Source organism: Diplotaxodon limnothrissa, linkage group LG16 (genome assembly GCF_057381915.1).
Source record: "Diplotaxodon limnothrissa isolate DT_005_m linkage group LG16, D_limnothrissa_male_GT1.1, whole genome shotgun sequence".
Taxonomy (NCBI): Eukaryota; Metazoa; Chordata; class Actinopteri; order Cichliformes; family Cichlidae; genus Diplotaxodon; species Diplotaxodon limnothrissa.
This window is the reverse complement of record NC_140611.1, coordinates 40,763,866-40,776,533: the sequence shown is the minus strand read 5'-3', so window position 1 is coordinate 40,776,533 and position 12,668 is coordinate 40,763,866. Positions and strand designations below refer to the sequence as shown.

The following is a 12,668-nucleotide window of genomic DNA, read 5'->3' as shown; positions in this document are numbered from 1 at the left end:
CCTTACAATATAAAGCGCCTTGAGGCGACTGTTGTTGTGATTTGGGGCTGTATAAATAAAGCTGAATTGAATTTTGTCAGGAAGCTGAGAACCCAGTTGCAGGTTGCAGTGTCCACACCTGGAAGCATCAGTGTCTCCACCAGCTGGTGTGGGATGATTGTGTTAAAAGTGGTTGAAGTCAGTGACTGTGGTGTTTTCCTCTCCAGGTGTGACAGCATAAGGTGGTGGGTGGTGGAGATGGATAGACTGGTTCTGTATGCAAATTGAAGGGTATCTGGGTTTATTGGGAGAATGTCCTTGATGTGCTACAAAAACAGCTGCTCAAAGCATTTACTCACAATTGGTTTGAGGGCCACAGGCCTAAAGTTATTTAAGCAGTTAAGTTATTGATTGCATGCATCAAGAAGACTGCAGAGTCCTGGCCTGACGAGGTGGCTCTTCTATGTTGTGCCATCCGCTTCACCAGAGGTTTTTTGGTTTCTCCGATTTATAAATCCTGGCAATCCCCCTGCACTTAACAGCGTACACTCTGTTACTCTGTTTGTGTCGGGGGACCCGATCCTTGGGGTGGACCAATTTCTGGCGCAACATGTTTTGGGGCTTGAAAGCCCCAGAGAACCGGTGTTTAGGAAAAATGCGCCTCAACTGTACTGATACTCCTGACACGTACATGATCACTACAGGTTTTCTGTTAGGCAGCGGTTGTCCTTCTCTCTTGGATCAGCTGGAGCTTTCTTTTGGCGCCTTCCCAGCTTTGACAAAAGTCCAGCTGGGATAACCACATTTACTCAGGGCCTTCTTGATGTTCTTCTGCCTCCCTGGCCGCTGTGTCTGTGGGGATGGTGTTTGCTCTGTGTTGTAGCGTCCTGATGACGAAATGAAATTGAAAAATTGAATTGGAGGCCCTTAACTGAAGAGCTTATTTGCAGACTTTCAGGAGTAATCCTTTATACAGCGCCAAATCACAACAACAGTCGCCTCAAGGCGCTTTATCTTGTAATGTAGACCTACAATAATACATAAAGAGAAGATAAACAGAATCAACTTTTATGGATTTCCTTATCTGGATGATTGAGCACGCATTTCAACAGTTCATATAAAATTTTAGTTGAATTGAAAATCTGCACTTCAGTCATAGATTGATGTAACACCCACTGTGGTGCTGCACAGAAGCACTTCTGGACCCTGAGCATCTATGCCAGTGAAAATACAATCTCATACCACTGTCTCCTCCAAACCCTTCAGGTCTTCTTTGGCTTGTTCTCTCTTCTCGTTCACAAACCTGAAGACACAAGCAGAGTTTAGCATGACCCACCTGAACTCCGTTTACACCCACTGCCTGTTAATGTGAGTTCACTGATTGGTCAGAGAAACGGTAGGTGGAAGCAGAAGGAGGCAACATGATGCAATGATGTCATCTGAGCGGCGCAGGAGTTTAAATGAGAAAAATAACATGATAAATAAATATATGATTTCTGTCTGACACACTTAGACGTCACAGATTATATCGTGAACTGAATGTGGACACAACCATGTCTGATGGCGCTAAAACCTCAATCACGATGTTTGAGGCGACTGCAAGAACAGAGGGACAAACGTACATGAGCTTTTGAAGCTTCTGGTCTTTGTTCTGATCCTCTGCTCTCAGTTTGTCCAAGTCAGACTGAAGCTTCCTGTTTTCCAGCTGCAGAGCCTGATTCACGCTGAAAGAAACAAAGAAGCTGGAAACAGCCGGCTCGACACTCTGACAAAACACATGCTTGAAGCAAAAATCTGACCAATAACAAATCTCTTTAAAATGAACGATGTGACTGAACCCAGAACAGCTGAGAAGAGTCTGAGAGCAGCTCAATCACTCAGTAATTAGTAATATCAATAATCAATCAATAATAATCAATAACTCACTCTTTGAGTCGGTCGACGTCTCTGTGTTTCTGATCGATCTCATCTCGGAGTCGACTCAGCTGTTTGTGATGAACCTCCCGGTGGTTCTCCATCTGTTCCTCCAGCGTTCTCTATAGAACACACAGCGACACTTCCATCACCTCTATCACTGATTTAGCTTTGACAGACTGTTGATTGTTACTTTGCTCACAGTGACGTCACGCCATGTTTACCTTCATCTCCACAACATCCTTCAGCTGGCTCATGTGTTCTTTCTCTTTGTCCATCACTGTCAGCTCGTGCATTTGACCTGCTCACACACAAACACAGAGTCTCTTATTGTTTCTACCTGTTCACCTGTGATGGATTTTTAAAAATTAGCCAATCAGAGTTTACTGTTTCCTGTAACCATGGCAGTATTACCTTGAGCGCGGAGCTTGGCGACCTCCTCCATCAGAGCATCCTGACTCTCCTCCAGCTGCCTCTTCTTCTGCTCCACCTTCTGGAGGTCATCGGTGAGAGACCCCAGCTTTGCCCGGAGCTGCACAAGCAGACACACAAACAAACAGCACAGGTGAATTTATCATCACACCTGTTCAGACAGGCTGTGTGTGTGTGTGTGTGTGTGTGTGTGTGTGTGTGTGTGTGTGTGTGTGTCTCAGTTTGTATTTGTCTCACCTGCGACACGAGCAGCTGGCACGTGCTCAGCTCCTTCTCATTCGCCTTCATCTTGCAGGTGTTTTCTGTCAGGTTGACCTCCAACTGTTTGCTGCGGTTCACCAGAGATTTGACTTCAGACTTCATCTTACTGATGTAGAGTCGGGCAGAGGTGAACTCTTCCTCCATCACTCCACTCACTTCAGTCATCTGAAGAGACAGAATCAGAGTTTGTTTTCAGACACATGAAAAGTAGAAGTAGATGAGAAGAAGAACTAGTTTGAGGCTCACAGCTTTGAGCTCGGTGGTTCCGAGAACACTGCCGATCTCACTGAGGTCTCTGAGCAGCAAAGTGACGATCTCCGCTGACCTCCTCTTATGATGAGAGCTGAGCTCCTGCAGGGAGGACAGCTCCCTCTGAACAGCCTCCAGACTGACCTGGAAACACAGCAGGTTCATTACACATCCATCCATCCAAACATCCATCCAATCCAAACATCAATCCATCCATCCTTCCAAAAATCCATCCATGCATCCAAAAATCCATCCATGCATCCTTCCAAAAATCCATCCATGCATCCAAACATCCATCCACCCCCATCCATCCAAAAATCCATCCATCCAAAAATCCATCCATCCATCCAAACATTCAAAAATCCATCCATCCAAAAATCCATCCATCCAAACATCCAAAAATCCATCCATCCAAAAATCCATCCATTCATTCAAAAATCCAAAAATCAATCCATCCATCCAAACATCAATTCATCCATCCATCCAAAAATCCATCCATCCATCCAAAAATCCATCCATGCATCCATCCATGCATCCTTCCAAAAATCCATCCATGCATCCATCCATGCATCCTTCCAAAAATCCATCCATGCATCCAAAAATCCATCCATCCATCCATCCATCCATCCATCCATCCATCCAAAAATCCATCCATGCATCCATCCATGCATCCTTCCAAAAATCCATCCATGCATCCTTCCAAAAATCCATCCATGCATCCAAACATCCATCCACCCCCATCCATCCAAAAATCCATCCATCCAAAAATCCATCCATCCATCCAAACATCCAAAAATCCATCCATTCATTCAAACATCCAAAAATCCATCCATCCATCAAAACATCAATTCATCCATCTATCCAAAAATCCATCCATCCAAAAATCCATCCATGCATCCAAACATCCATCCACCCCCATCCATCCAAAAATCCATCCATCCAAAAATCCATCCATGCATCCATTCAAACATCCATCCATCCCTCTGACTGTGGACTCACAGTTTTGTGAGCAAGCTCGTCGTTCAGCTGTTCATTGCAGCGGTTCTTATTCTCCACCTCCTGACTCTTGTGGTCATAGTTGACAGCCAGCTCCTCCAGCGCCTGCAACACCTCTTTCACCTCCTCTTTAGCTGAATCGCTTTCCCTCTGCAGGCGGGACAGCTCCTCCTGCAGCCGCTCATAGTCCTGGCGGATAGATGCCAGCAGCTGGTGGAGAGCTATTGATTAACCTGTGATCCATCGATCAGTGGATAGTATGGAATGTAACACTCAGGTGAGACTCACCTCATCCTGGTCGATCAGCTGCTGTTTGAGTTTCTCAGACATCTGACTCTGCTGGTTGATCTCATCATCCTAAACATCAATCAGACAGAGTTTAATGATTTAAACATGTCTTCCAGCTAGTTACCACAGCAGGCGTTAAGAAGACTGACTGTACAAAACCAGACAAGATCTGGCCCATTCATGCAACTTGTGACAACAGATAATTTCACACACTATCCAGAAGACACTGCATGCTTTCCGGGGTTACTGCACATGCTGGAATTTTGGCGTGGACTGTCCATTGATCCCTTGGCATCACTTTTTAAAAAAGGTCTCATCTCTTAAGTCCTCCCTCCCCCCTGCTTTATATCCTCTCCCCATTCCTGAGTGCATTTCAACTTTCCACCAGTTTGAGCCTGTGTCACTTTTGACTCTTAAGCGGCTAGTTGCTCAAATGAATAACACCAATACTGTGCTTGACATTCTTCCATCTTGTTTAGCTAAGGACTGTTTTGATGTAATCGGACCTAGTATCCTATTTCTTATGAACTTTTCCTTGCTCTCAGGCTGTGTTCCTTTGTCCTTTAAGCATGCTGTAGTCCACCCGATTCTTAAAAAAAGAAATTCTGACTGTTATGACCTTTCAAACTATAGACCGATCTCTAAGCTTTCGTTCTTGTCCAAAATCCTGGAGAGACTAGTTCTCTCCCAGCTCCAGGCGTACTTGGACACGAACAATATTGCTGAGAAATTTCAATCTGCCTTTAAGCCATTGCATAGCACTGAAACAGCATTGGTTAGAGTTCTTAATGATATTCTTGTAATCACTGATACTGGACGCTCTATGGTCCTAGTTTTACTGGACCTCTCTTTGGCCTTTGATATGGTAGAGCATAACATTTTATTACTAAGACTTGAGCACACTGTGGGTATTAGAGGCACTGCCCTCGACTGGTTTAAATCATACCTCGCTGATAGATCCTTATCAGTTCACTTAGGCACCTTCTCCTCTTCCTCCGCTCCGGTCTGTTGTGGTGTGCCTCAAGGATCAGTTTTAGGCCCTATTCTCTTCTCATTGTATTTGCTCCCTTTAGGTGCAATCTTTGAAAAATACAATATCGCCTTCCACTGTTATGCCGATGACATACAGATTTATTTTGAACTTACTGACGACCTTGCTGTGTCCCTGCACTACTTTCAAGAATGCATGCGGGAGGTCAAAGAATGGTTCCTGAGTAATTCCCTCGTTTTAAATGATAAGAAGACTGAGATTGTGGTGTTCAACAGTAAAATCCCTCGTGCCCAACTCTGTGCTGCCCTGGGTTCCTTTGCTAGTTTTTCTTGTGACTATGTCAGTAACTTGGGTGTACTGCTGGATAGCTCGCTCAAACTCGATAAGCAAGTGTCTGCTGTAGTGAGATCTAGCTTCCACCAACTGCGCCTTATCTCTAAGGCTAGGCATTATATTCCGCATGAGGACCTGGAGAAGCTTATTCACGCTTTTGTGACCTCCAGGTTGGATTATTGTAACTCCTTGTACTATGGTCTTCCCTCTTCTCTTCTTCTTAGACTGCAAACAGTCCAAAATGCAGCAGCCCGCCTTTTAACAGGTACCAGGAAATTTTGCCATATTACCCCTGTCCTAGCTAGCCTGCATTGGCTGCCCATAAAGTACCGTATTCAATTTAAAATATTACTTCTTACTTTCAAAACTATTAATAAATTAGCGCCAAGTTATCTTAGTGAACTTCTCAAACCACATACTCCTGCTAGAACACTCAGATCTGCCACTCAACTACTTCTGACCCAACCCAGATCTCGACTGAAGTCTCGGGGTGACCGTGCGTTTGCTCTGGCTGCCCCGGTACTGTGGAACACCCTTCCTCTCGACCTCCGCGCATCTGATTCCATTGCACTGTTCAAATCACGACTAAAAACCCACTTATTCAATCTTGCCTTTCCCTCTAGTTAATATTTCTTTTATGATTTTATATCACGCACTTGTATGCTCATTTAAATTCTTGTTTGCTCTGTACCTGTTGCTTTCCTATGTATTAGTGACAGTTTTCTGCTTGCATATTTAGTACTTGCTTTGGTCCTATTTCTATTATCCTCCTCATATACTCTATTTTACTTGTTAAGCACCTTGGCATACCCTTGGTTTTTAAGTGTGCTTTATAAATAAAGTTTATTATTATTATTATTATTATTATTATTATTTTACTGTTACCTTGTTAAAATAAAACCCTATCATCTCATATTTCCCGATTTTTCTAAAATGGACTTACTCATCAAATACTGAATTTTGGGTGTGTGGGATCCAAAGACAAATAATTATGACCACTATAACCTAGAAGTGGAGAGGATGTTTTGACCCGGCATAAATTATCCACTACAGAGGTGTTGCCTAGCAACACAATTATTGACATACATTTTGATGTAAAAGCTGCTTTAACATGACTAAGAGCTAGCTATTTGTGACTGATCAATAAATATGTAGGTGATGGTGACAGGGTGGGTCAGAGCGGGAGTCTATGACCGAAGCGGTGCAGAGCAGCAGAGGAATGGCAGCTGAACTAATCAGAGAATCCAGAGTGTTTAGAACTACCTGGAGAAAATAATGAATGAAATCCAGGTTAGAAAGGCAGAATCAGACTTTGACTGTTCTACTTTTACAGTAATTATTTATTGTTACTAAGTGTTTCTTACTTTTTTGTAGCAGCGGTGAAGCCAATTTTAAAATGCAGATGCTCATTGCCTAAGGGAAGCATGTATAATGTAAACAGAACTGGTCCTAGCACTGAACCCTGTGGAACTCCATAATTAACCTCAGTGTGTGAAGAGGACTCTCCATTTACATCAACTAACTGGAGTCTATTAGATAGATATGATACAAACCACTGCAGTGCAGTACCTGTAATACCTACAGCATGTTCTAATCGCTCTAATAGGATATTATGGTCGACAGTATCGAACGCTGCACTGAGGTCTAGCAGGACAAGCACAGAGATGAGTCCACTGTCAGAGGCCACAAGAAGATCATTTGTAACCTTCACTAAAGATTCCAAAGGTTGATTGTGCTCATCCGGATGTTCTCAGTGGGAGAAACGTTGCATCATTACCCAGGTGGGCCTCTTCAGTCTCAGCTGACTGCAGGTTTCCAACCTTATAAATAGGACATTAGCACAATGACTGAAACTAGCACCACTGACTAACACTGGGTTGTGAGGTCAGTTTCTTTGATATGATGTTCATTACATCAAGAAGGCCCTGAGCAAATGTGGTTATCACAGCTGGACATTTGTCAAAGCTGGGAAGGCGCCTAAAGAAAGCTCCAGCTGATCTAGGAGAGGGACAACTGCTGACTAAGGGAAAACCTGTAGTGATCCCTTTTAAAAATCTTTTGTTCCGCAGTCAAAGCTGCCGTCATGAGACCTCCACAATCCTTTAAAACAGGGGTCCCCAATCCCAGTCCACGAGGGCCGGTGTCCCTGCAGGTTTTAGATGTGTCCTTGATCCATCACAGCTGATTTAAATGGATAAATTACCTTCTCAACATGTCTTGAACTTCTCCAGAGGCCTGGTAATGATCATGTGATTCAGGTGTGTTGACCCAGGGTGAGATCTAAAACCTGTAGGGACACCGGCCCTCGTGGACTGGGATTGGGGACCCCTGCTTTAAAAGAAAAGCACTGCTGTCTTTGAGCTTTTAAATAGTTTGGCCTCACACAGGGTACAGGTGCGACTCACTTTGTCGTCCAGCTGCTGGTACAGGTCAGTGATGAGAGTCTCGTACTGCGACTTCTCCTCCACAGACAGGGCGACAGGGGGCGGAGCCAAGCTGTCAATCGCTGCTGCTGTCTCGCTGCTGCACTTCTTGTTTCTGTTGCCCAGCTGTTCCTCCACAGGTACAGACTCACCTGGAGGAGTCAAAATTACTGATAATAGAATCAAATCAGGATCCATGAATAAAACATTGGCCACATGCTCACATCACAAGAGACGGAGCTGCAGCTGAGAGTCTTATCAGTGAGCTGCCAACAGAAACTAAACAGGAATTCAATCAGACGCAAAATGAAGGCTCAGACACAAACAGCTCCACTCTGACAAAATATTAAGAGACTCTCCATCATAAACGGTTCACAGTGACAGCTTTCCTAAACAAACTAATACCACGTGTACAGTATAGCAGCCTCTAGTGGACAGGTGAATAGCTGCATGTAAAACGCTCCCTGGTACTGTCACTGCCTTCTCTAAAACGAGTTTAAAGAGAACTGATCAAAGCGTGACACGGAAACCTTGAAACGGAAACCTTCAAAATAGGGCTGGGCCATATCATGCCGTTCATGGTAAAACCGGTATAATGTTAGGCAATGATAAGAAAATGAAATATCGCAATAGAATATGGTGATACATGCATGCGCAGTGCCTTTGTTTTCATGAGCACATGGCAGAAAAAGCATGGCAGAGAATGAGAAGGGCGAAAGCGGATCGTTGATCAGATGAACCAGAACTGGTTTGTAAAAATGCTGCAACTTCAGTGGTGTGGAACTGGTTTAGCTTTTGTCCGTCAGACACACAACAAAGCACAGTTTTTGTTAGAGCATGCTAGCGGGCCGTCGTTATTACCGTGTTTTTCGGAAAATAAGTCACACTTAAAATCCTTTAATTTTCTCAAAAAATCTACAGTGCGCCTTATGTATGAATTCTGGTTGTGCTTACTGACCTCGAACCGATTTTATGTGCACGGCGCTCAGAAATCTGTCAAAAATGTTTTAATATGACTTTGCTAAGCTACAAAGCCGCACCGCTTGATGGATTGTCGGAGCATTATGGCATCGTAGTCAGGAGCCACAGGTGTAATATGTACTGTGCTTCAACATAATGTTACCGTATTGTGTGTGTATAACCTCTTTTTAAGTTTTGTGGATATTATAAATGGTTATGCTGAGGTTATGTCGGCCAGTTTCCACTGGAAATGCCTTTTGGTTAGACTGTCAGCGAGGAATTTGCATAATTGTTTGCACTAATAAAGTTGTGGAGTTGTAAAGTATTTTTTCTCGCGTCAGTTATATCGTTATCACAAATTTTCAAATGTATATCATGATAAATATTTTTGGCCACATTGCTCTGTCCTACTTCAGAGTCCTGAAGTGAAACCTTTACAGACTAAAGTAACACAAAGATGGAGGCAGACGTTTACCTTCCAGGAGGAAGAAAAAGCTTTTAAACTTTCTTTTGGAACAAAGCTGGTAAATGTTAAAGGATGAGTGTTTTTTTTATCATTAAAGCTCATTTAGGAAAAGCTGCCAGAATATATGACCAGAGGCTGTCACGTGGGGAGACTTGCTGATAGGAGTAGTTTGATGTCAGAGGGTTGAGTCCAGCAAAAATCATGATCTTTCTCTAACCGAACTCTTTTGGTACCAGAACCAAATGTGAAAAAAATTAAAGTGCAGAATGCGTTCGTGCCACCACCAAATGACCTGCCTTCCAAAACACGTGACAGATTTAAGATGACGTAGCAGCAAGATGCAGTCTCACTCCACCTTTGTGGAAACTGTGGACTTTAAAGCACATACATCATTTACAGCTGTTTCCTGGATAGTCACATTTAGTGCAGGAAGAAAACTGAAAAACAAACAAACATGATGCCCCCTTTGCTGTTGGTGAAAAATGCACCACATCAACCAATCAGATTATTTGACAACATGGGTATTCGGTAGCTCTGAGTAAAAAGTTGTGGGAGTGCCAGCGGTGAGAGAGAGCAATATCAATCGTGGGTTTTGAGCTGTCTGGAGTGTGCAGGCAGATTGAAGTATAAATGCCGTCTCCAGGTGAAAACCTGAAGTAACATCTTTTTTCACCTTTCCTCCAGCGTTTCAGCTCATTCTCCAGTTTCTGGATCATGATGTTCAGACTCCTGTTCTTCTCTTTCTCCTTCTCATACTTCTTCTTCCACTCCTCGGCGGTCAGCTCCAGGTTCACAGACACTGTGTTCTTTATGGTTTTAGCTCTGAAACAACAGGACGCGGAATGAAGAAACACTCAGATCTGTGGAGGACGTACTTCAACCACAGTACTCTGCTTTTTCCTCTGATCAGGTGACTTGCCGTACCTCTGTCCAAACATGAGCGTGGACTTTGTTTCAGCCTCGTTGTAAACAGACGGCGAGCAGCAGATGATGATGGTAGTTCGACAGTTTCCACCCAGAGAGTCCTGAAGGATCCGGGTCATCTTACTGTCTCTGTATGGAACGTGGGTTTTCTAGAGACACACGAGACACGTGACAATCACTTCACCTGAAAATCAGGTGAGCTGTGACGTTTCTGTCAAACAAATCAAGTTAAATCCAGAATATTTCAGGCATACATGTCAGAGACCTGAAGATCGGAGACATGAAGACTCACCGTTCCTTCACTCAGGGCAGCGATGACGTTCCCCAGAGCAGAGAGAGACTTGTTGATGTTTTTAGCCTCATCCAAAACGGCACCCTCTGCTCCTGTTTTACTCACCTGGATGGCAGAAAGCACAATCCAGGTGTCAGCAAGCAGAAATTTACAGAGAACAGGTGCTCACTGAGTGTGATGGAGTAGTGTGACCTTCTCGCTGCCTGCCAGGTCCACCAGGTAAAGTTTCCCTGATAGCTTCATCTCCGTCTCCACGTTCTCCTGTTTGATGTTGATCAGAAAAATGCTGTGACTGCGAGAGCTGTGCTCGTTCATGTCTGCATGAAGAAGAAACCCCATTCAGTAAACTGATCCGAGAACAAACACACGATGGTCGGGGCGGAAGTATCACACGTACAGGTGAAGACTTACTGGTCACAGCGACGTGTCTGTTTGCTTTTCCTTCATCGATAACGTCCATCACCTCCTCGGGACTGGAAACAAAGCGCTCCGTGCAGCCCTGACAATGAAACACACATCAGTAGAGTATCAGCAGCAGGACGCTGCAGACATGCGGTAAATATGGCTGTTTGGAGGCGGCGTGCACCCACAGCACACCTGTGAGACTCAGCAGACAAACAAAATTCTCCATACACTGAACGAATATAATATATCAATTTAATATTAAAGCTTACTGTTCCACAGCTCCATAAAGGAGACGTGGAAACTTGAATGAATGTGGTCGGTTGTGTTGCGTTTCCAGCGGTGACTCATCAGCAGATCAGAATCAAGCATAATGACAATTAAACATTTTCAAAATCACCAGAATAAAACAGAGTTTTCTGTGACAACCAGATCCAGAAAACATGACCTGCTCCTCACAAAGGTTGTACCTCCCCTTTTTGTGAGTGTGGATGCTTCCTCTCTTTGCTCTTTAAATGCTTTGCTTCTTTTATTGATTTTTATGCTGTTTTTTTTCCCTTTTTTTCCCGCATGAGCTTACCTGCAATAGCTTTTGGTCATTTATAGATCATTAGGACTAAAGTGTTCTTAACAGAAACAGCAAAATTTTTATAGTTACCTTATCTTCAGCGCTCTGTATGTTTGTGGCCTACACACAGCTGAAGCCTGATTACAGCGTCTGGGCACCTAACAGCCTCAATAGCCTGGAAAGGTGCTAACCGCTAGGCTAACTAGCAACAAATGCCTCCCCTCTCCACAAATGACTACCACAGCCTCCTGCAGAAGATTGCAGTACTGGAGACAAAAATTCATCGCTTAGAAGTAAACGTGGAGGCAAATGGACTGTGTGGAAATGAAACAACCTTGCCTTTGATTCAAAACAATGGCGATGAGCAAACTAGTACACAGCTAAGGAGCACAGATAACATGACCAAGAAAGTAGACTCTGTGCATTATAATAAATCCTCAAGCAATAATCCCCCCTTGAACTGTCTTGGTGCAAAACCAAGACATAAATCACGTCTCCTGGAAGGGGGAGGACCAAGGGCGTAGATTTGGTTTTGGAATTGGGGACGGATGATTCAACCACCGAACCCTGTTTCTTATTTTTTTCCTTTTTGTCTTTGCTTTGATTAAAAGAAAGGAGAAATATACTTGCCTACATATGCTATTCTACATGCTTTTTAAAAATTACAATTCATAGTTTTATATGTGAATTATATAATGTTAAATTACTATTAAACAAATGACTAAGTATTTTAGACTTTAGTTTACTTCAGCCATATTCCATATAAAAAGTGAGACATGTCAATTCAGATTCTTTGTCAAATATACACTAATGAATCAATTTACATCAGCAGCCTAACAATTGTCATGATAATAAATACTAGTTAATCTATAGCAGAAAATCATCAGTCAGTCACCAGTGACCTCGCCTCTTCACCTCTGTCCAAGCTACAACATGGCAGAGCTGCCTCTGTCACCTGATAAATAACAGTGAGACACTCCACATACATGCAGTCACACATGTGCTTCAAATACAGTCATGAACCACCAGGTCATCATCCAGTTTCACCTGTGATCTTGTGTCACTATTACTCTCTGAGCTTTGTGATGGTTCTCCTGTCACCTGACAAATAGGACATACATGTCCAATAAGAATAAAATGTGGAGCTGCTTCAGTGTTTCTGTCAATTTGTGCAGTTTCAAATTTTTTCA

At 43.3% G+C, this 12,668-nt stretch overlaps 1 protein-coding gene across 1 annotated transcript in view; it reads right to left on the bottom strand.

The window, feature by feature from the left end:
* Positions 1 to 12,668, bottom strand: part of LOC146616724 (kinesin heavy chain-like) — a 51,570-nt gene that overhangs the window by 9,477 nt on the left and 29,425 nt on the right. The window contains exons 7-21 of the mRNA XM_085375232.1: positions 10,920 to 11,007; positions 10,701 to 10,825; positions 10,509 to 10,613; positions 10,217 to 10,365; positions 9,966 to 10,114; positions 7,849 to 8,018; positions 4,120 to 4,188; positions 3,835 to 4,041; positions 2,833 to 2,979; positions 2,563 to 2,751; positions 2,308 to 2,425; positions 2,118 to 2,194; positions 1,906 to 2,015; positions 1,602 to 1,703; positions 1,222 to 1,282 (exon numbers count right to left, since the gene is read on the bottom strand). Of these exons, the coding sequence (XP_085231358.1) occupies positions 1,222 to 1,282; positions 1,602 to 1,703; positions 1,906 to 2,015; positions 2,118 to 2,194; positions 2,308 to 2,425; positions 2,563 to 2,751; positions 2,833 to 2,979; positions 3,835 to 4,041; positions 4,120 to 4,188; positions 7,849 to 8,018; positions 9,966 to 10,114; positions 10,217 to 10,365; positions 10,509 to 10,613; positions 10,701 to 10,825; positions 10,920 to 11,007 (1,866 nt within the window). The remainder of the gene's footprint in view (positions 1 to 1,221; positions 1,283 to 1,601; positions 1,704 to 1,905; positions 2,016 to 2,117; positions 2,195 to 2,307; positions 2,426 to 2,562; positions 2,752 to 2,832; positions 2,980 to 3,834; positions 4,042 to 4,119; positions 4,189 to 7,848; positions 8,019 to 9,965; positions 10,115 to 10,216; positions 10,366 to 10,508; positions 10,614 to 10,700; positions 10,826 to 10,919; positions 11,008 to 12,668) is intronic.